General features: G+C 33.2%; 1 protein-coding gene across 1 annotated transcript; it reads right to left on the bottom strand.

The window, feature by feature from the left end:
- Positions 1-4484: 4484 nt before the first annotated feature.
- On the bottom strand, positions 4485-21460 carry LOC137400068 (receptor-type tyrosine-protein phosphatase epsilon-like). The gene is made up of 16 exons (XM_068086378.1): positions 21358-21460; positions 21015-21102; positions 20783-20856; positions 19067-19103; positions 17958-18058; positions 17311-17436; positions 16912-17060; positions 13089-13224; positions 12436-12582; positions 12244-12340; positions 11589-11656; positions 10535-10657; positions 8867-8995; positions 6708-6850; positions 5967-6102; positions 4485-4778 (listed from the first exon to the last, which is right to left on the bottom strand). Exons 2-16 carry the CDS (start codon positions 21073-21075, stop codon positions 4704-4706), a joined length of 1602 nt encoding a protein of 533 aa, XP_067942479.1. The 5' UTR covers positions 21076-21102; positions 21358-21460; the 3' UTR covers positions 4485-4703.
- Between the last annotated feature and the right edge of the window lie 778 nt (positions 21461-22238).

Here is a 22238-nt window from a genome sequence, read left to right as displayed (position 1 = left end):
TCTCAAAAATTCCGCTTCATTTTCTTCTATTTGTCTTGCCTGATCGTTTACTATCATGGTCAATCCTTGTACTTGTCTTGTCAATGGTGCGAGGGAGTCAGTGTCTACTTGGTTAACACTCATCGTCTTATTTCTTGTTACTGCTTTATCTATAGCTTCTAGGTTTCTTGCTTCTTTTAGAGCTTCTTGTAAAGTGATGTTTTCTTGTTTCAGGATCGATCTCTGATAACTCTCCTTTAGGCCTCCTATGAATGCGGATTTTATTACCTGATCGCGATTCACTTCCGGTAAGTCTTTAAATACTGATCGGCCTGCAGCCATGATCTCGGAATAGAAATCGTTAATCGACTTCTTCCCTTGGGTGATGTTCCATAGGTTCTTCTCTCGGAGTGGTTGGTCGACTCGGAAAGCCGATATCAATTCCTTCTTTAAGGAGCTGTAGCTCCTCGTGCAATTAGGGTTCAGCTTTATAACATTTCTGTAGGTCTCCCACGCTGGTCCAACAAGTTTAGCGGGTAGGGCTTGTGCTAGTCGTCTGTTGTCGTAGTTGTATTGAGCCATCAGTATTTCCCATCGATCTAGGTAATCTTCGAAGTTATCTCCTTCCTTGAATGGCTCTATGTTATCGACGTTTGGCACTACGCTGATGATGGGTGGTCCCGTCTTGGGTGGGAAGAATAGATCTCCATTTGATGTTCTCGGTGCTACACCAGATCCTGTGTAGCTTCCGGAGTCGTCCACGGTTGGTTTTTCACCTTGTGGGCTTTGTTCCTGGGCTTCAACATCTTCCGGGCTGAGTTGTTCACCACGTGGACTCTGGTCCTCAACGATGATTCGGTTTCTCAGTGCTCTCCTTACCATAGAAGTTGTTTTCTTAACTCTCTTTTTTACCATCTCGTAGTCGGGTTGTTGTGCCTTGGGTCAGTCTATCCGGTTTATGGGAGTAGCTCAATGCCGGCTTTGGCTGCTCCTTTCGGATATTCTTTTGTCACTGCTGGTTTGGCTCCTGGGTGTGTGACTAGGCTGTGTAGGTTCTGGTCTGCTATAACAAACTTAGTTAACATGCAACCTACGAGTAACGTGCTCTAAATTATATATAGGCACTGCTATATGTATATAGTTGACAGAATATATATGTATATATATATATATTTTTTTTTTTTAAAATTGTAATTATGTTAAGACGATTATTGAATAAGTGACAAAGACTAGGTAGTCTATTATGTCTGTCAACGAGAAAGTTATTCTATATAGGGAGGGTTGTTTTCCAAATGGTTGAAGTTCAACCGCAAGTATGAGTCTGTAACGTTTATATATCAGTAAACAGCGTAATAATATATACAGGATTAGTGCAATTAGCATATAAATGCAGTCAGTCGCTGTTATAAGTTAGCAGTTGTCAGTTCAGTATCTTGTCTTAAGATATGTCTAGAGTTATGTGTAGTCTGTGCACTATATTAGTATCTAATCGAAAGTTTATACTCGTTTAAGTTTCCTATATTAGTGTGCTTGTCTATGAGTCAAGCTGGTGTAACTTGTTTTATAACCGGTGTATTATTATTATTAGGCCTTATACGTATGTAAATGTTAGGTGTAATAACCTAGAGCTCCGTGTATCTACAGTCACTAATAGAATGAGTGTGAGCGTGTGACTGGATGAATCTGCAGAATTGCACGTACATAAGAAGTTGCCAATGTATAAATAGATCTATGCTTTCCCTGCAAACCGAAACAGTCAGAAAGGTAGATCAAGGTAGTGAGTGTCCTAAGAAATTTGTGAATTTGTACGTGTATCAAGTTCTGATCTATGTTTGCCCTGGAGTAAATCAGTCAGAAGGTATGCAATATAGTAATAACAGTGCTCAGCTGTATGTATATTCTCGATATTCACTTTCCCGCAAACGAAACAGTCGGAAAGGATATATGAGTTTTATTTCCCGCCGAACAGCAGTCGGAAATAGAGGACACTATGGCAAATGTGAAGTGGAAGCACGCGGCTGTGAAAGTTCTAGTTTTCTCCTAGGCAAATATAAATCTGGCCTCAGATTTCCTTACAATGCTAGGATCTGCAAGCCTATAGCTAGTATGCAATGGGTGATCAATCCCAATATAGGCTGCAATTACGCGTTATGAAAGTATGAATTACGAAAGGTCTAGGCGTCAGAGGATTATTTGCCTAGCTATGTGGTTATGCTTTAGCTAAACGGTACACCTAGATAAGTCACTAGATCTCAGCTAACATAGACTTTTTAATGAGTCCCACAATAGATATGTGAATATCTACCTGCCCAGTAGAATATAGCGATCAAATTAGGTATTGTAAATAGCTTAAGCAACCAGATATGAATGAAGATGAAGATGTCAGTTCTATGGTAAGCGCTATGAATAATATTACGAAAGATTTAAGCGTTCAGGGATTACCCACTTAGCTATGTGAAAGGTTGATGACCGATAAGGCACCTCCACCAAAAATGTTATATGTGTTATCAAAGTATTTGACTTACTTGACAGCACAATAACATCAATGATTAATCACTGTTAGCTCTTCTCCAATCTAGACTAACTTTACTATGGTTGATCAAGTGTAGGCAAGCCGCCTGGTTTGTTCAATGATTGATTGAAGTGTGAGTTCAATTTATGGGACTTGACCCAGATCTTTAGTGCAAGCCTCAACTAGCTAAGCTCCGATGTTGATTGTTAGCAAATAGCAACACTCTTTATGAACCGAAACCTAGTGTACAAGTAGTAAAGTTCTAGAATATGAGAAAGATAACAAATAGTGAGAAAGAACTAAGTAGTATATAAATCTCTTACGCCAACGTCAAGCTTGCGTCTGCCCTTAAAGCTCAGTCTTACACGTCTGTAAGTGTCACTGCCAAAGAGGCTGAGCTATTAAAAAACACTAGCTTTTATAGGCATTTAGGATAGCCTGAGGACGGGTATATAATGTTCGTATCATATACTATGTTGTAGGAGTAAGTCCATTGGAAGGAACACTGTCTTTGGATACATCACAGGGGGTGCGCTGAGATTGTGGCTGGATGCTAGGATTGTGTAATATTGTCTCCGTCAGCACCGTAACATGTCATGGAAAAGTACTGGCTTAGGGTGATGGTAAGTTCAGTTATTTTTGGTAGTGCTTGGTGATGGGTGGATAGATATAATTACTCCCAAATTCCTTGGCGGTTTCCATAGGCGGTGTTGACTCATCAGTTTCCAGATTGATGTATTATAATTTTGACATTTCCAATTAGGGGATCTTTTGATGTCTCTTTTAGGCGTTTCGATGCTTGTACGGCGGTTTGGCTACATTCCTGCTGTTATCATGTTTTCGGAGTATTTCCATACAACAACATCACAGTGGTATTGGCACCACTGTGATGATCTTAGGTACTGCTATGACAGTGGTGGTTCCATCAACCATACCTATAGTTTTAATACTAGTAGAACCACTGTGCCGGCACCACAGTAGAAGCCTACGCCAGAGTGAGGACAGACAGATGGTTGAAGAGCCACTCCTATCCTTCCAGAACTCAACAATCCAGATCACTAATGTTTATTAGTTAGAGGTTCCAACTTACGTAGAAAGGCTTATCACATGTAATGTGGGTCAAAATTAAAAACAGCAATGCATGTGAGCCACCAATTTGCATTGTTGTGTTTTATTGCATGCTCTGTTTTATATTTTACAATTATGCATAATATGTTTTTATACTACTAGAACTAGTGACTTGTTTTAGTGGAGAGGTAAAACAACAATGGATATTTTACACTATGGTCTAAAAAGTTGTATACTTTATCTTAATTATTTTAAGATTACTCTCCAGTGTCTTGTGTTAAAGTGGCTGACCATAGCATTTATCAACAAATGTAATATTTAGGAGCTAAGTGGGAATTTTCCTCTGTATGCACATAACTACTAGGATAATAAAATATCTGTCTAATCAGCAAGAAAAGTTTACAAAACCAAACTGCACACCTTATTGAAGGTACATACCATCCGGGTAGTCGGATCTGTTGCTTACAGCACTCCAAAAAAAACTCAGAAGTGGCAACATTTCACAATCTAATATGAATTGTGATTCTTTTTAGCAATTTCAAAAGCTATACCTGCTGCCACTAGCAATTAGAAATTTTGCAAGGATTTTGCAATGGAAAAAAACTCATCAGGCTCATCCTTGCAAAAAATTCAGTGAAATATAAGCACTTTAGAAACCACCTGTCCATTGTTCCAAACAAGAAATTGGAACGTTACAGGGTTTCTTTCATTTCAATAAGCTCGGGCCACTTTTAATTTATGCAGTAAATTAAAAGTGTGTTTTGATTAAGTTTTAAACACTTGGGCCAAAATTAGCTCTGCATACTATTGTTTGGGTGCTTACAGATTTACTTTTATCACAAATGCATTCATTCTGCCTCGACTAACACAGGTAGACTTATTATATTGATTGACATGTACCACAATGGTAAAAATAAGAGTCACTGGTAATTTGATTTTGATAATGAGCTCAAGTCTAGAAAAAATAAAGTGGAAGCTTACGAAAAGTATAAAATACAAACTATTAAGCAGGGAGTAAAAACAAACACAGAAATATTTATTTTATTAGTCAGTGGTATAAAAAAATAGTATTCAGGCAAGTATTAGTAGAAAAGTTAGTTGTAGATTCAGTTCAATGAAGTACAGTCTAAAGAACTGTGAAGGATTATGTGAAGTTTGCATACTCCCCAAAAGCATTCATGTAATCCTTTAAAACTTGGTACAGGAAGATGTACTGCTCCTACAAATAAACATGCCAGTGTGCGGTATACAGTTTGTGAATAATCTTTTCAGCCACTGTTTAGAGCTAAGTTAAAAAATAGACTCAAAACATTTTTAACCTATCAATACAATTGTAAATAGGTGAAACCACAATATGCTTTAAAGATTAACTGACAGTAAAAAATATTGTTACATTGGCAGTAGTGCATTACATTTCGTTGAGTTGTTTGAATAATATTTGTTGTGTATTTTTGCCTAAATGACACAAATTATCAACATCTTCACATTATGGAAGTGTATGAAAAAATCGCTATAATTGCTCAATATTGACAAAAACAAAAAACTTCTGCAACCCGATATAACTATAAGAAAACTGCAGTTTTTTTAACTATTTTATCTAAATTTTTTCAGGTCAAAATAATGTTAATGAAGGAAAAGTAAGTGGTAATAGGCTTTACAAAAATGATTCTTACAAACAGCTCTTTTTGACCAATTAATTTTTAAGTTGCTTTTAATTTGGAATTTTTTCTACTGCACTTCACAAGATTAACACTCACAAGTTGATCGATGTAATCCTACTAAAATGATCAAAAGTTATTTTGAAGTATATAAATAAGGCACAGATTTTTTATACATGTATATTTTTAAAATCAGCTTCAAAGTTGTATTGTATCATCTGCTATTTTGAACAACCAAAGATTATAGCATAGTAACTAGATTAAAAACGTTCAATAAACTGGCTAACTTCAGATATTGACACCGTATACCATTGGTTTATGTTTGTTAGAAAATGCTTTTTGTGACATTTTAGAGTTTGCATAAAGAACTTTTTTGTCACAATAATTGCTTTACGCTCTTTCAACATCAAAATCATAGATGGAAAAAAATATCATCATTTTATTATTATGAGTAGATGCAACCTCACAACCCTGTGAGTCAACTTCTTTCTATTTCATTCAAGATGTCAATTAAGAAAAAAACTGCCACATGTGAATGCATAGTTAGTGTACCTACAGTATATTTATTTAGAGGATTTTACTGTTCAGTTGTTCAACAATTGTACCTATCACAATTTATCCCATTTATACCAAATACCAGTATTTTTACACAGTAAAGTTTAGGCTTGGAGGCACAAGCTGCAGCTTTTATTTAATGCTACTCTAGGTATTTAAATCAAGTGACAAACAGTGATTTTCATTAAACTCACCATAGTAGGGATGAACTGTGGTCTCCTCAGTTTTGCCATAATAGTGGAGTAGTAGACATCAACCATCTGCTCTGTCTTAAGTTTTTCTATGGCATTGTAGGCACAGATAAATATCCCACATCTTGTACTTCCATCCCTGAGTAATATATACTGTATAGCTGAACAGACTTATTAAACCTGTGTACAGCGCATTGTTTTAGATCTAAAAACTGTACTGGTTCGGTTCCAACAAAATATAAGTCGTATTTACTAAGACTTTGATTTACCATATGAAAACTGTAGTTTAGCTTTTAAATTTTTACTTGCATTATAACAGTGGTTAGTGGTAAGTGTAGTAGAGATTAAACATACTTTACTATGTTTGTTGGAAAAGTGAAAATAAAGCAATTTCTAACCAACTCTGTACAAGCACATTTTAAAACATTTTAGCTGAGTGATGCCACCTATCTGGGTAAAATTTATGTCAAGCAGCATTTTATTTTTTAGAAAACAAGTGTAAAGATATTATCAGGCATTTCTGTCCAAAAATAGTTTGCACTATTGACATAGAGCCAGCTGAGCTTGCTTTCCTTATTACCACCATATTGAACAATATCTGGTCAACACCATTTTTGTAAAAAGAATTTTGCTTAAACCATAAAATCATAAGGCAGCTATTAATCATTAAACTGCTTTACAACTTTTCTCGCAGTTGATTTGCGTACTTCAAAAAAGTTTACAAAAAGCTAGTTATTCTCTTACAAGCAAGTCACACATATCTTTCCATTAGACACTTTCTGTTGAGCAGTTTCAACTTCTCTCTCTAGAGAAAGAATCATATCGGTAGTTGGTAGTGTCTCAGATGTCCAGTTCTTCAGAACTATCACTTGAACATGCTTGGCATCCTGAAAACCCATGATATTAATTGAAGTCACTGAACATAAGCATCAACGGTTTGAAAGTATTATTCATGTTACAGCATGACAATATGTATGTTGTGTGGAAAACTAATATTTTCTAAAATTCAATGCTACTAAGTTATGTAGATTAGTTTTACTAAAAAATATTAAATTCTGTTGCCTTTGCTTGTACAGCAGCTTCGGATTGATTGACAAAATTGTAAAAATTTCGAACGTAAAAAAACAATTTAAATCATGATAGGTAAACTAAAGATATTTTGCAATAATAATTGATGGATGTATTCTTGGAATTGAAACTGATAATAAATAATTCAATAGCTGTTTCATATTCAATTTAAGTGGCTCTAGTTTAATCTGTTGAGCTTTGCATTAGTAACCCTTTTAAAATGATTTCTTGTAATATTGATTTGTTTATTCACACTCTGAAGACCAATACTGGCAGCTTTAGTTTTTAGAAACATTTTGGTAAAATCACTTTACCTATCATAGCAATAGATTTTGAACTTGGTAAGGCGTAATATAGTCAGCACTACTATCATAAGTCTATGCCATGTTCTAGTCAGTTTGCTTTCATTTCTGTAAAAAAAACTATGTAAAATTGTCAAAACGAATTCTAAATAAAATTTAGTTTATGCTGATATTAACTAAATTATTATTGAAAAAAAGGTAAAGAAGAGAAAAGGTAATTGTGCAAGACTAGATAGAAGGTGAAGTGAAGATAAGTAAAAGTGACAGTGAGGCCAAACTGTTAGCTGATGAAAATAAAAAAAATTGTTCAAATTTCCTCATTTGGTTTTCTGTAAATGTTAAAAACGTTGCTTTTATATGCTACTTGTCTTTTGTTTATTTTTAGCATTTTATAGGTTATCAGTTTTATTTATCTCAAGAAATTTGCCAAAACAGTTGAATAATATTTGATAGCTTTAGGGCGCTAACTTTATTCAACTCCTGATAAATAGAAGCTTATGGCTTATTTGCTATGGTGTATAAAAAGCCAGTTTTTGCCAGATACTCTATCAAACATACAAGAATAAGACCAACAAATTTTTATACAAGAAAATTTCACACAGATCAGATCTAAAAACAACTTAAAATTTAGCAAAGCAAACAAGATATTCAATAGCTCAAACTAAATGCGAGTCAGGTTATGAGGTCTTCAAATTTAAATCACAAGCAAAATATAATGGCTTAAAAAAACTTTTTTTCTCAGCATTTAAGTGTATCACTTTATTTAGTTTGTGTTATAATTTATTTATGGTTATTTACAAATTGAAGGTAAAAAACAATATATCTGCTTCCTTGCATCACTGTGTGAGATGTATTTTGCGCTGCTAAATAGCGCTGTCTGTGCAGGACTTTCAGAACTGCGTGCGCTCAGTATTAAGAGATTTAAATGTTTTCTGAATCTTGCAAAAGTTAAACTACTGTAGTATAAACAAGAGTAACTCTAGAATTATGTACATTTTATAGTTTTGTGTCTAGATTTACTTACAAATAATCTACAGGAGAAACATATTATTTTACTGTATGTCATAAGTTCTCATCATCAAAAGTATTTAATGAGCTGTCATTGTTATTTATTGAAACACAATTTAATTGGTAATGAAAAAATGCTTGCGCTAGTTTTGTTATTTTATGATATATTTTACATTCTACAAACAATAAAAAACTGCAAATAAAACTGGAAAATTTAAATAAATTTCAAATCAGTCTACTAACAATACTCATTCATTTAGTTTTAAAATTGCTTGGTGCACTGAAGTTTTTTGATCTATTTTCTAAAAGTTGGTAAAATAAGTAAAATGCTATGTTCTTTTCAAACTAAAAAACTCTGTCTCTTTATTGAAGTTTCATTTTACACGGCAAGCTCTTTGAAAATATATACGCAATATATAAAGAATAAACACAGAACCTTCAAAATAATATAAAATTACAATAGTATGTCTGAGAGAAACAACAACAAATGTGGAAAATGTTTATTATGCTTTGGTGAGTACATACTTTCAGCTCCTCCTTTTCAAAAGAAACATTGATTAGCTTGACTCCTTCCCTGTCAGCCGAGGTCAACCTTTTAATCACGAATGGCTCCACTTCTATTGCTGTGGCATCTTTCATCGGGTAAAACGCATTCTGAAATAATAGCAAGTGGGATTTTTTTAATATTTACCTCAAGTAAAATATGTAAACTTCATAAAAAACATAAAGAATTCCAGCATTCAGAACGAGTTGAAATGGTAATTCAGTAATTACCCATTTTTTAATATTGTACACACAAATGGCTATATCGAAAAAAATTGTATAAAAGTGCAGGGAAATAAAATTTTCCAAATAAGTTTTTTTTTCAATTTTAATGGAAAATGGAAACACTGGTGCTTAAAACTACTAACTAATAAAAATGGCTTATTTTGATGTTTTATATGCCACTGATTACAAATAAACACTAACTTTGTCAGCATTTCAAGTAGGCAGCATTAAAATTTTCCAAGCAGACAATGTGACCAAATTGACATTACAAATGTTATCCCGATTAAACACAAAACTGTTGAGGTATTTAGTGCAACCTCTAAACTAAAAATAAACAAAAGAATTCTTAGCTATTTGGACTCAAACTTAATTTTTAATAATTTTTGAAATTGGTGTAACGTTATCCACAAGAAACTCTTTAAAACATGATTTTACTCAAAGTAACTCAAAAAAACTTTAACACCATGGAATTTAATACTTTTCAAGTTAATTTTTAGATAAACACTGTTTACCACAATTGAAATCTTCAGAATTTTTAGGCTAATCCCTATTTTATTTTACATAAGTAGTAAAGTTATAGGCTCACCACTAATGCAAAAACAATTATTTCAAAAAGCAATAAACTTGATAACTATAAGCAATAAACTGGATTTGTTACCTTCACAGGATTATAAGCAGCTAATAATTAGTTTTAATGTTCTAATATAAGCATATTAATCATTTTACGCTCATCATTGTTAATCAGAGAAAAAATTTGTCGAATTTGAAACCGGCTCATATTTCTATAAATTTTTCTAACAACTATTGTTTTTTCAGAAATTTATGACACAAGAAAAGGTAGTAAAAAAGTCAGAGTTGAAAGCATTTTGATACGTATTTTTTATGGTTTATTAAAAAGCTTTTAAGCCACAAAATAAAATTATTTTTTAAGCTCACATATCATCATTTTATCTTGTTAGGTGGGGTTATAGAGATCGTTTTCCTATGAGCATGGAAGGATTTTCTATAGCAATGATAGTTTTAAAGATAAGTCAAGGGTAATACCATTTCATCCAAAAAAATGAGAACATAAGATTTTTTTTAAAACATTGTCTTTCTCTATGCACATAAGATGAAAGCTGAAAAAAGTTGCCAAAGTTTTCAATCATATATTTTCGCTATGTCACTATTGCATTTTTACGATTCTTATCTATAAACTTGAAATAACAAAACTATACATGTAGGAATGGGTTAAGTCATGACTCCATTTTTAGATTGAATTTTCTTATAAATTGTCTTTTGCAATTGTTTCCTTAATATATTTGTTACTATAAGTCAATTATAAGTTGGCTTATAGCAACAATGTCAATGAATTGATAAATTTAAAAGCAAAAATGTCGATAAATTGATTTTAACAGAACTTCACTCAGGTTAGTAATCCCTTACCGGACTTGTCTCTAGCTGAACAATAACTGAGATTTCCAGTTCTAGTATTAGCTGCCAAAAATCAGGAGTGGTGTTAGATAGTGGCAGCTGAGTGGCTATCCATTGTTTCTTCTCTTTGTAACCCTACACAATTAAAATTATCTTCAAATATAAAAAAGTAAATATAATAGATAGATACCATTATAATATGACAAAATTTTGAGAAACTAGTTTAGTGCAAGAACAGCCAAACCTGCAGCTCATGCTGATGTTTGCATGCATCTGTATTGCTATAGTACTGTGTATTCTAAGTGCATGTTCCAAAGGGTGATGGTTGATCAATTTATTGCACAACCAATATAAATAGGAAAAGGCTAGATGGTGATTTGTTTCTGCTCAATTATTATTGTTTACCATGATTAAAATGATTCATTGGTGTGATTTGGTTTTTGCTAAACTAAAGAGCATATAATTAATAATCACTAGAAACTTGATGATGCAATAGTTTCATTTTTTTCAAGTTTTCGGTCATCTGCCCACTATAACATTGTAATTCAGACAGTTGAATAAATCTCTAACATAGCATACCTATACAAGGGCATGTACTTGTATATGTATGCACATAAGTTGGATACACATGCCTGGGCATACTCATGGTAGCTATATATACAGTTAGTTATTTAGCGAGCGTGTTATGTAGACTGTGTATACTGTTTTGTATGCATTATGCTAAAGATTCACTTAAGCTTTAGCAACTGCTATGAGTAAACTAAATCATCTTCGCACAAAACAAGTTTGAAAAAGCTGTTTATTAATATGATGCTAATTACAGACAACAGCATTTTATACAAAATCGCTAATGATACACAATGTAGAGCCTGACAACACCTGATAGGCAAGTGTGTTCAAGTATTTCAAGACAAGTATGGGCGGCCTAGCAATATTCCTGTATAGGAAACGACAATAGGTAAAATAAATATGTCAATAAAAGACCCCATCATTGGAATTATATAACTCAGTAACTATCAGCTAAAGTGGCACTAGTAGTTCATAAGTCAGCAACACTTCTACTCACATCAACAAGAACTGCGTTTACAAAATTTCCTTTGGAGTAGTTCTTCAGATATGGCATGGATGAGTCAGCTATAAAATATACAATGTACATTTTAGTCTGCACTATTGCCTTGAAATGAAAAATATCAGGAATAACTAGCATTTATTTGTGCAGATAGGTGTTGTTATATTTCGTTTGGACTTGCAAAGTAAAGTCTAAATCCAAATAAATTTCAGGTCTGTCTAATTTGACCACGCCGGAATCTAAACATTTGCTTGCAGTATCCTAAGTTAATTTAATCAGCAATTTACAGCTACATCTTACACTAAGCTGACTATTTCTTTAACAAACACAGAAAAGTATAAACTGAAGTCATAGAGTTCTAGTAACAAAAAATCTGAATTAATGGCAAAAGTAAGTTTGATATAAAATTACACACCACATTTTTAAGTTTTCATCATACCAAAAAGTTCAATTTACAGATTAACTGCTTGCTTAGGTTTTTATCAAATCTCATGTGATTCATAGACAAAATAAAGCTACTAGGTCAAATGAGATATCAAAGAGTTCCAAAACTAAAAAAATTGATTTATTTGTGACCACCACAACATTACTTCCATATTTACCTTTCAGAATGTTGATGATGATGTGGTTCTATTTTAGAATAAAAACTTACGTGGAAGTATCTCAGAGAATCTGCTTTTATCTTGATTTATTGGAAGCTTTGCAGTTTCATAGCTAAAGCAATGGGAAGCTGTTCTTTTCATTGCATGCTAAAAGTGCACAAACAATATTTATGCATTTCCACTGTTAATGTGCTAGACAGGTTACCACCAAATTACTGCATTAAAACTAGAAGCTGACATACCTCAAACTCTAAACATATAACATCTTTGCTCTCATCTTCCCGCTGCAGGTATGCATGAATCTTTGCTTCCAGGTCATAAGGCTGACAGATGAATGTCTCAGTTGTTAGTGACTCATAGAGAGCTTGGTGTAACAGCACATATTGTTCCTGAAACCAGTATTTTTAACTTTTTATCAAAGCTCTTGTTTTTTTCTGCCTATCTTTAAACAAAACGAATAATGATATTATGTGGGGACAAATGTTCTGTTCGCTACAGTTAATTAGTAACCCTTAAACAAGCATGCTTTGAAATCTACCAGAGACATCATACTGCGTTAGAAGTAAGTTTTAAATCTCAAAAAGACTCTGCTCTAACAAGGTAACTTTGAAAAATAACTTTGACAACTTAACTTTATCAGAAAAGACACAAGAGTTAAAAGAAGGAAAATATTTTTCAGTACTAAAAAACTACAGTTTGCTTTTTAACTTTGTAACTTAAAACTTGAAACTTTTAATTTGAAAAGCAATGTATTAAAAGTTAAGAGTTCCAATTTTTTTACAGAAAATAAAAACGTAACTTACTGTTAAAATGTCAAATGGCAATCGGACTTGACATTTTATACAATTTATATTATCCCGAAGTATATAGCAATAACTTAGTGTTGTCTGCTTACCACAGTTTGTATCATGCATGGTCTTCTATCTCTCATCATTTTCACACACTCAAACATGTTAACAACACCCTCGGCTTTAGCTTGGTTAATCAAGTAGTCCAGGGCAATGTAAGTACCAGATCTCCCTACTCCCGCACTGCAAGTATATTATCACAAATTAGAAACCTAGATTAGTAAGTCTGCTGCTCCAGTCTGGCATTTGGTCAGATGTTTGCAATATCAGTGAAATAATGCAAATGAGAAATTTTGGAATAAGTGTTTTAAACTTGAATTACCCTCGTTCTATAACAGCAAAAACACACTTTATTTACAGTATCAAAGTCAATTAATCAAGTGACTAGTTCAGTTCACATTTTTCTACTGCCAATATTTGCAAGAAATCAGGAAACTTGAAAAAAGAATGTATGATTATGTTTTCCCTTAATCATTAGTGTGCAGTGTGCAATGAGTAAAGAACTGTGTTTATTTTATGAAAAATGATCAGAAAACCGTTATTTGAAGAATATAGCTAGACCAGACAAAATGTCTACATAAAATAGGCAATTAAAAACACATATCAGTCAGAAGGCCGTCATTTGGGAGAAAATAACCTCGTACTCTGAACACAATAGTTAAAAATATAGCTGTAAAGTTCATTACAGAATTTTATGTTTTAACAAAAGTTTTTAACGATCACATCTTGATTAGATAAAAAGATTTTTGAAACATATCTAGCCTGCTGGTTTAGTATAGCAGTATCGGTGCGTTTTTAGTTAATTAAAATCTGTCAAAATGTAGAAATTTAGTATCAAGATTTTAATAGCTGTAGCTGGAAGGCAGATATATGTCATACATACTTTAGAAACATATATTATAGATGCATGGCCAATATATATTACATAATATGTATATATTACATAATATGTATATATACATATATGTTGTTAGTAGTTGTCAACAAGGCAACCCCAAACAAAGATCTGTCAGACTAGAAACGATTCTAGATGCAAACTGTACAAGGATGCGACGAAGACCATCCAATACATCATCAGTAGACGCAAGCAGCTAGCAGGAAACGCATACACTGATTGAAAGAATCATGTTGCAGGAGTTGTGTACAAAAAGTCTATTTGATCAGTATGGCCTTAATAAACCACAACACTTGTGGGAAGCTCCCGGTGAAGTCGAGAATGACGGCGCTAAGATCCTCTGGGACTTTTGCATCCGGAATGACAAGCGTGTACTAGCAAACCAATCAGATATAGTGGAGATGGAAAATTATAACAAGAAGGCTACTATAATAGATATAGCAGTACCCAATGAATACATTATAGCCAGCAAAGAAAAGTGGAGAAATATTTCCCTCTTGAAAAATATATTGAAAAATACTGAGATGTAAGAACGCCCCTAATCGTAGTAGTCATTGGGGCACTGGGTGCAATAACACCTGCACATAACATGTGGCTTGCCCAAATTACCAGCAGCAATCAATTCAAATGAGTTGCGGAAAGTGCGCTTTTGGGAACAACTAAGATCTTAAGGTGAGTGCTCAAACTCCCAGGTGTCCAGTAGGGCACCCGAGATAGAGCAGAAGTTACCACTTGTATGGGTTAACCAGGGTGAGGAAACAATTTTATATGGATAGAAAAGATAACATGTATATACATGTATATAAAATATACTATATATATATATATGTATATATATATATATATAGGAGATATATATATATATCTCTCTTTCTATATATATATATATATATATAAATATATATATATATATATATATATATATATATAGAAAGGAGAAAAGGAAAAGAAAAAAAAAGGTAGAGAAATATCTCCCTCTTGAGAAACATTGAAAAATGCTGGAATGTAAGAACAACTGTAAGCCCAGTAGTCATTTGGGCACTGGGCGCAATAACACCGGCGCATAAAATGTGGCTTGCCCAAATACCAACAACAATCAACTCGGGTGAGTTGCAGAAAAGTGCACTATTGGGAACAGCTAAGTTCTTGAGGCGAGTGCTCAAACTCCCAGGTCTCTGGTAGGAGACCTGAGTTAGAGCAGAATTTACCACCCATACGGGGTATCCGGGGTGAGGAAACAATTTTTTATATATATATATATATGAAATTGTTTCCTTACCCTGGTTAACCATACGAGTGGTAACTTCTGCTCTATCTCGGGTCCCATACTGGAGACCTGGTAGTTTGAGCACTCACGATTTTAGATGCAGACTGTGCAAAGATGCACCTAAGACCATCCGATACATCATCAGTGGACGCAAGCAGCTAGCCAAAAACGCATAAGGATGTACAGTATAATATTTGTGATATCTAGTAGTATCCAAATATATATCATATGCTACGGCTATATTGATGTTTTTTCTATGCTATGGATACTTTGTGCACACACTTCTTACACTGAGTTAAACCCGCACACTTACAAATATACAGATGTTTTCTATTAACACCGTTGAATGTCATGATTGCATGAGAGATCATGGTATATAATGTAACATTTATAAACAAAGTTATAAACAAGCCGGCTTTAGACCGATGGAAATGGCTCTTATCATAATAGAGATTTAGACTAACTTAAGTTACTAGCTTAAGTTACTCAAATTCATTGAATAAACAAATTAGTCAATGGAATCTACATTGTATATGGAATGCTACTGTTTATAAGTTGTTTAAATATCAGATGAATTTTTGTAGCATATGAGAAAGAAATGTTTTTCAGCAGTATGTTTCTTCTATGCTTCGAGTTTTCAAATACTTGATTTTTGCATTGACTGGAAGTACTGAAAAATAAACAAACATCTCCAGTCAAAAGTTTGACCTTAAAACGTTGTACATGTTAAATAAAAATAACTTTTCAGTGCAAATTATTTATTATTATCTGTGCAACAAAAAGCATTTAGCTAGTCAGTAACAAAAGTACAGAAGTCTCTCAAAAAACATACCAAATAATTAAACTAAAACACAAACCCGAAACAAAAAGCCTTTTTTAGATATGTAAAAAGGCATTTGGAAAAAATGCTCAGTAACTTTTCATCCCAATAATTAGTTGCTATTTATCTCGTTTTCACTTCTGTTTTCCTTAATGCTTTTAGGTGCAAAGGATGTAGATAATGTAAATTTTTTATTGCCAGCATCAATAAAAATGGTAATATAAAGAAACATGAATATATGCATGTATATATATACATGTAGGTATAGCAATAAGAGAAAAATGAAAAAAACTTAGCTAAGAGATAATGCAATTTGTTTAAGTGCAAGATGCTCTTTTTAAATAGCATGCAGCAAACTTTCAGCAATTTACTTTCTCCAAGAGTTATTTTCAGTTAGCGTATACTCATAATATTTTCTGTCGCGGATGTTTTGGCCCTACCTCACTTTGTAAAATGTACTTTTAGCATGACCACTAACTTTATTTTAAATAGCATTGGAAATAATTTTCATAATGAGCTAAAATACAAAACAGTCAATCTATCAGTTGTAAAACTATCTTTGATTCTGAATAGAGTAAAGCAAATTATAGCACTGAGAAATTAAAAGCTTAATTGTTTTCATTTTACTCCTGTGGTGTTCAGTCTAATAAGAACCTTTGCAAATACATGTATATATTTTCTTAAAAAAAGTTGGGCTGTCAAAGATTTGGAATGCAAGTGACTAAGAATTGCCACACAGAAATAAGATGGGAGAAAGAACATCTCAACCTAGATTTAGCTATAAAGGATATAATTCTAAATTTTCATTCATAACTCAGCCTTAAAACTAAACATATGTACATGTATGTGCAAAACTTGGTGTGTATCATGGTAATATCTGTGTCACACCTGCAGTGAATAAGGAGAGGCCTGTCACTTGTATGATTGGTAGTAGTTGTCACTAGCCGGTGGAAGGACACAAAAACTTCAATGTTTGGAACTCCATGGTCTGGCCAAGTTAGGTAGTTGAAATGCGGGATGACTCTTGATTTGCCATTCTGAAAAAGTAAGAATAAATCTCTTTTGAAATGTAAGCAATAACGATAGTAATAATTTTGATAAAGTTTGACTAAGTATTCGCCATTTTATTTTACTAACTTATGTAGTGGGATATTTTTTTTGAAGTCAAAAAATTGTTTTGTTTTTAGTTTTTTAGTCCAGTTTTTTTCTAACAATAATTTTTAAAGAAAAAATCACAATTATGCACTTACATAACCAACTTCTAAAGATTTACTAAAACCTACTAACCAAGGTAACTTGTATTTGGTTCATAGAGAAGTCTGAGTAGATCTCACTCGCTTTTAGTTCCACTTGAAAGTCGCCAAAGACCTCTACATGTCCTTTACTCAGTGGCCAGTACTGCTTGCATTTCATCTACAATTATTAACACTTTATAGCCGATGTGTGACTTGAAAGCATACAAATGAGTACCACATAGAAAGTCTCCTGCGACTAGAAACAGCAATATGTGTAACGATACCCAGTCTAAGGGGTCTGTCTTGGTGCACAACCCCAAATGTGTGAGTCAATATACTAGTTGCTAGTCTCTATTTATATTATTATTAGAAACATAAGCAACTCACAAAGTAGTTAAAAACTTTTTTGAATTATGTTAAATACAAGCTGATAACTGACATTTAGTCGCCATATGTATGTTTCTTTCAAACAGCTTACTTTGGTGTTGTAACATTTAACAAAAGTTTCATCATATTACTGGCTGAAGCATTGATCCACTTTTTACATTCTGGGCAAGCAAGAAAAACAACGGTTTTACTCTCTGCAACACACACTTTAAGTAGTCTCTGCACAATGACAAATTAGATACTTTAACTTTTAAAAAAATCTACACTATAAGTAAGTTTCAACAGTTTAAAATAAACTGCAAACTCTTGCACCTTTGTTTGTTCAATAGCCCGAGTAACCATGACAATAGCACTTGGTTGCTGCTGCCATATCATTAGCCAGAAATCCTTAACGACAGCGTCAGTAAATGGTCCTACAAATGGAAGAAAAAGGATAAAGATAACATATTACATTCAATATAAAGTAGTTGCACTACCTTTCCAATTATATTTTAAAATAATTGCTAAAAGGAAACAAATTTGCAGACATTTTTAACTTTCTGTTTGTCATTTCTTCATCATATTTTTTGTCTGAATATTAATAGCTTTGAAGGTTCTTTGAGTCTTAAAAACCACCTGCTAAAATTATATATTTAAATAGAAATGATGTTCATAATGGAACTCAGGTTTTTTACAACAAATAAGAACATACTAAAACAGAACATACAATTTTCTAGGTAGTTCTGAAAAGGTAACAAATAAAACAAAACTCAATATATATATATATAGCAGAATGTATAATGTAGTAATGCAGATGCTCAGATATATGTAGATGCACTTCAAGAAACAAGTCTGTCTATTCTTACAAAAGCTTAAAATAGATAACACGGATACTTAAATGTAGATGTCTTATGCTATCTTTAGTAAACACATCACTCAAATCAAGAATGGTTGTAGTTGTTGCTGTAAATTACTTACTGAGTACTAGAATATGTAATTAAGTCTTTCTCTGAACAACAGTGCTTCATGAAATTGTTAGAAAACTGTATACTGCTTTCATGCATTGTTTTGTTTAAATACTGACAAGATGCAAAGTATTTACATGTAGCTCCAATTAATGAATACTTTCACAAAAAATAATAATTTTTTTACATAAATTTACTGACTTTTCATTTATATAAGAAAAATGATTTTGGCAGATCTAAAATTACAACAACTTCACACAAAATGTTGCCAGAAATCTTGTTGGTAATTCAAAACCCACAATGTTAGCATAGAATATGTACCAACATGGAATGTCTTACACTTGTCTACTTGCAGTTTGATATTGAATTAGTTGTTAAGTTTCTCTATTTTAAGAGAAACCTTACAATGTGGTTGTATGTTTTATCATAGCAGTGATTCACCAATAAAATATAAAATATAGCCCTGGTAGTAAATACCTTGAGCAGCAATGTACTGAGCCTCTCTGCCATAGCCCTACAAAATGTTGATATTTATTATTAGCTTGTCAAAACTTACCAAATTATTGAGCTGTCAATATTACAAATCGAAATTAATATATATATATTTATATATACATATATATATAAAATCTGCTCTAACCCGAGTTTGAGCAGAATTTACCTCCCATACGGGGTGTCCGGGATGAGGAAACAATTATATATATATATATATATATATAAACAATCCACATAAGCAATCCACATAATAGTTAAAAGCTTTTATGAATTATGTTAAATACAAGCTGATAACTGACACTTAGTCGCCACATGTACGTTTCTTTCAAACCGCTTACTTTGGTGTTCTAACATTTAACAAAAGTTTCACCATATCACTGGCTGAAGCATTGATCCACTTTTCACATTCTGGGTAAGCAAGTAAAAAAACGGTTTTACTCTCTGCAACACCCACTTTAATTAGTCTCTGCACAATGACACATTAGAAACTTTTTTTTAAATCTACACTTTGTGTGAATGTTTTTTAAAAGAACATAAAAGAACTGTTAGGTTTCCTTTGCTTAGCCACATACCTGTGGCTGAACAAAGGAAACCTAACGGCCAATACAAAGTCGCTGATCATGGCAGCCCAGGAGCAAGTGCTCCCAACAAGGCAACTCTAGACAAAAATCTATCACACTAGAGACGATCTTAGATGCAGACTGTCTAAAGAAGCACCTGAGACCATCCAACACATCATCAGTGGATGCAAGCAGCTAGCAGGAAATGCATACACTGAGCGGCTTAATCATGTCGCAGGTGTTGTGTATACCTATAGGTCTATGTGACGAGTATGGCCTTAATAAACCACAACATTGGTGGGAAGCTCCTGGTAAGGTCAATGAAAATGACCGCGCTAAAATCCTCTAGGACTACTACATCCGGACTGACAAGCATGTCCTGGCAAACCAACCAGATATAGTGGTGGTGGACAAGGAGAACAAGAGAGCTACTATAATAGATATAGCAGTACCCAATGACTACAATATAGCCAGCAAAGAAAAAGAAAATGTAGAGGAAAATCTCCCCTTGGAGAAGAGATTGAAAAATGTTGGAATGTAAGAACAACTGTAATCCCAGTAGCCATTGGGGCACTGGGTGCAATAACACTGGCACATAAAATGTGGCTTGCCAGATACCAACAGCAATCAGCTCAGATGAGTTGCAGAAAAGTGCGCTATTGGGAACAGCTAAGATCTTGAGGCGAGTGCTCAAACTTCCAGGTCTCTGGTAGGAGACCCGAGTTAGAGCAGAAACTACCATCAATACGGGTTAACCGAGGTGAAAAAACAATTATATATATATATATATATATATATATATATATATATATAGGCTACATCTATAATTACATATCATTGCTATAAGTGTAGTATTGAACAAGTTAAACTTACAAAGTTTCCAAAGAAGAAGAATATTTGTTTGTCGCTCTGATAGCAACAAGCTGATTGCAATTATATTGCAATATTAGATCACTTTTTTACATTGCAGTACTTTTGCTATTCTTCATGCGCTTAGATAAGAGTGAAATGAAAGCTGTTTTTATGCAAAGACCTTAAATCACTGAATACAAAGTATATGTAATAGTAGGAAGCTTGAAAGAGGATCACACAGCATAGCATTGTATCATATTTTAATAGGAATTTATAATTAACTAACCTTCATAATAGATGCATTTATAAAGTCTGACTCACTCGGATCTGTTCTCTCCAAGCAAACTCTGTATTTATCAGCTAAAACAATTATAAATTACATAACTTGATACTGTTAGTATTAATTTTTTCTTTTATGTTGTGAAAATGTTTTATCCACTGGAAATAAATTACAGAGTAACAAGTGGGACTTGCGCTATTTTTGCACTTAAAATGACATCTTAAATCTTGATACTTACATGGATACAGCCCCTTGTATCTACACTTTCCTTTGTTCTCAGCTGTTAAAGCAACATTCATTGTAGGAGCAGGCAGTTTGTGAAGTTCCTACAATATTCTGAGCTGCATATTCAAATATTCTTTACCTGAGCTACTGAGTATTATCAGTATAAAAACTGTTCACCACATCCTAGCTACGTTAAAACTTATAAAAATTGAAATCAAACATCTTTTTTTTTTAACTGGAACCGGTCTCTCACTTCTAAACGCCCAAATCGCTCATTTTTGAAATATTATTGGGCAATCAGGATAATTTCATGTGCGACAAATATGCTATAATATAGCCTTAGTTAGTGAACTGACCACTTTATACTGTTCTTCAATAAGTTCAATATTAGTTTTGATGTGAAACTCCAGCTCATCAACAGCAATAGCCTTAGTCCTATCTTCACTTCTTGTGGGGTTTTCATACAACATCTCATCATTTGCTTGGTCACCTTCAGCTGTAATACTACATTATCAGTCCAGAGAAAAATACAAAATAGGCTAAGAGCATAAAGGGTGCACTGCACTCTTCACACTATTAGGATATGATTACGCTGATACACGATTGTTTCACCTTAAAAGTGGAACAGGGTGATTTTTCACCTCATCATACAACTTTTATTTTACCATACGATCTCAACAAAATTTGCATCGGTGTGCTTATTACCTGCGTCAAAATAACAAAGACACCAAAATGCTGTTCGCCAAAAGTATTTTACAACACCTTAAACAGACACGATGATCAGTTTTTCTCAGCTCAGATATTCTCAAGTGTAAAACAGTAAAGTTTTATCTTCAGAACCAGTAGTGAAGTTTGAGTTGCGATCCTTTCATGCAGAAGGTTCAGTGATCAAACAACTTATTTTAATCTACTAACAAAAATCCACTTAATTATGAAAACAGCATGGCTCGAGGTTTTCTGCTGAATTAGTTTGAAAAAGGTTTTTAAAATGTTGTCTGAAAATTATAGTGCAAACGGAAACAAAAATTGGTAAGTACTAAAATTTTAGCAATAAAAATTTGAAATTTAGCAAAATAATTAAAAATGCATAATAAAACTTAGCGTTAAGTGTGTAGCTTTAGTAAGTTAAACCCGTTTGAAGTTAATTCAAATTTTTTGTTATACGTACATCTATGCGAAGGTAAGAACTCTTTATGGTACCTAATCCTGCTCATAGCACATTGTAGCACTGTGCTTT

This window comes from Watersipora subatra, chromosome 7 (assembly GCF_963576615.1).
Source record: "Watersipora subatra chromosome 7, tzWatSuba1.1, whole genome shotgun sequence".
Taxonomy (NCBI): domain Eukaryota; kingdom Metazoa; phylum Bryozoa; class Gymnolaemata; order Cheilostomatida; family Watersiporidae; genus Watersipora; species Watersipora subatra.
The sequence above is the reverse complement of the archived record's forward strand: the minus strand, read 5'-3'. Positions and strand labels throughout refer to the sequence as shown.

Coding starts and splice junctions, on each gene's coding strand:
- LOC137400068 (XM_068086378.1), bottom strand. CDS start 21,075: ATGAATGTTGCTTTAACAGCTGAGAACAAAGGAAAGTGTAGATACAAG. Junction 19,104..20,782: donor TAAATGCATCTATTATGAAG/GTTAGTTAATTA, acceptor AACATTTTGTAG/GGCTATGGCAGAGAGGCTCA. Junction 18,059..19,066: donor TCAGTACATTGCTGCTCAAG/GTATTTACTACC, acceptor TTCCATTTGTAG/GACCATTTACTGACGCTGTC.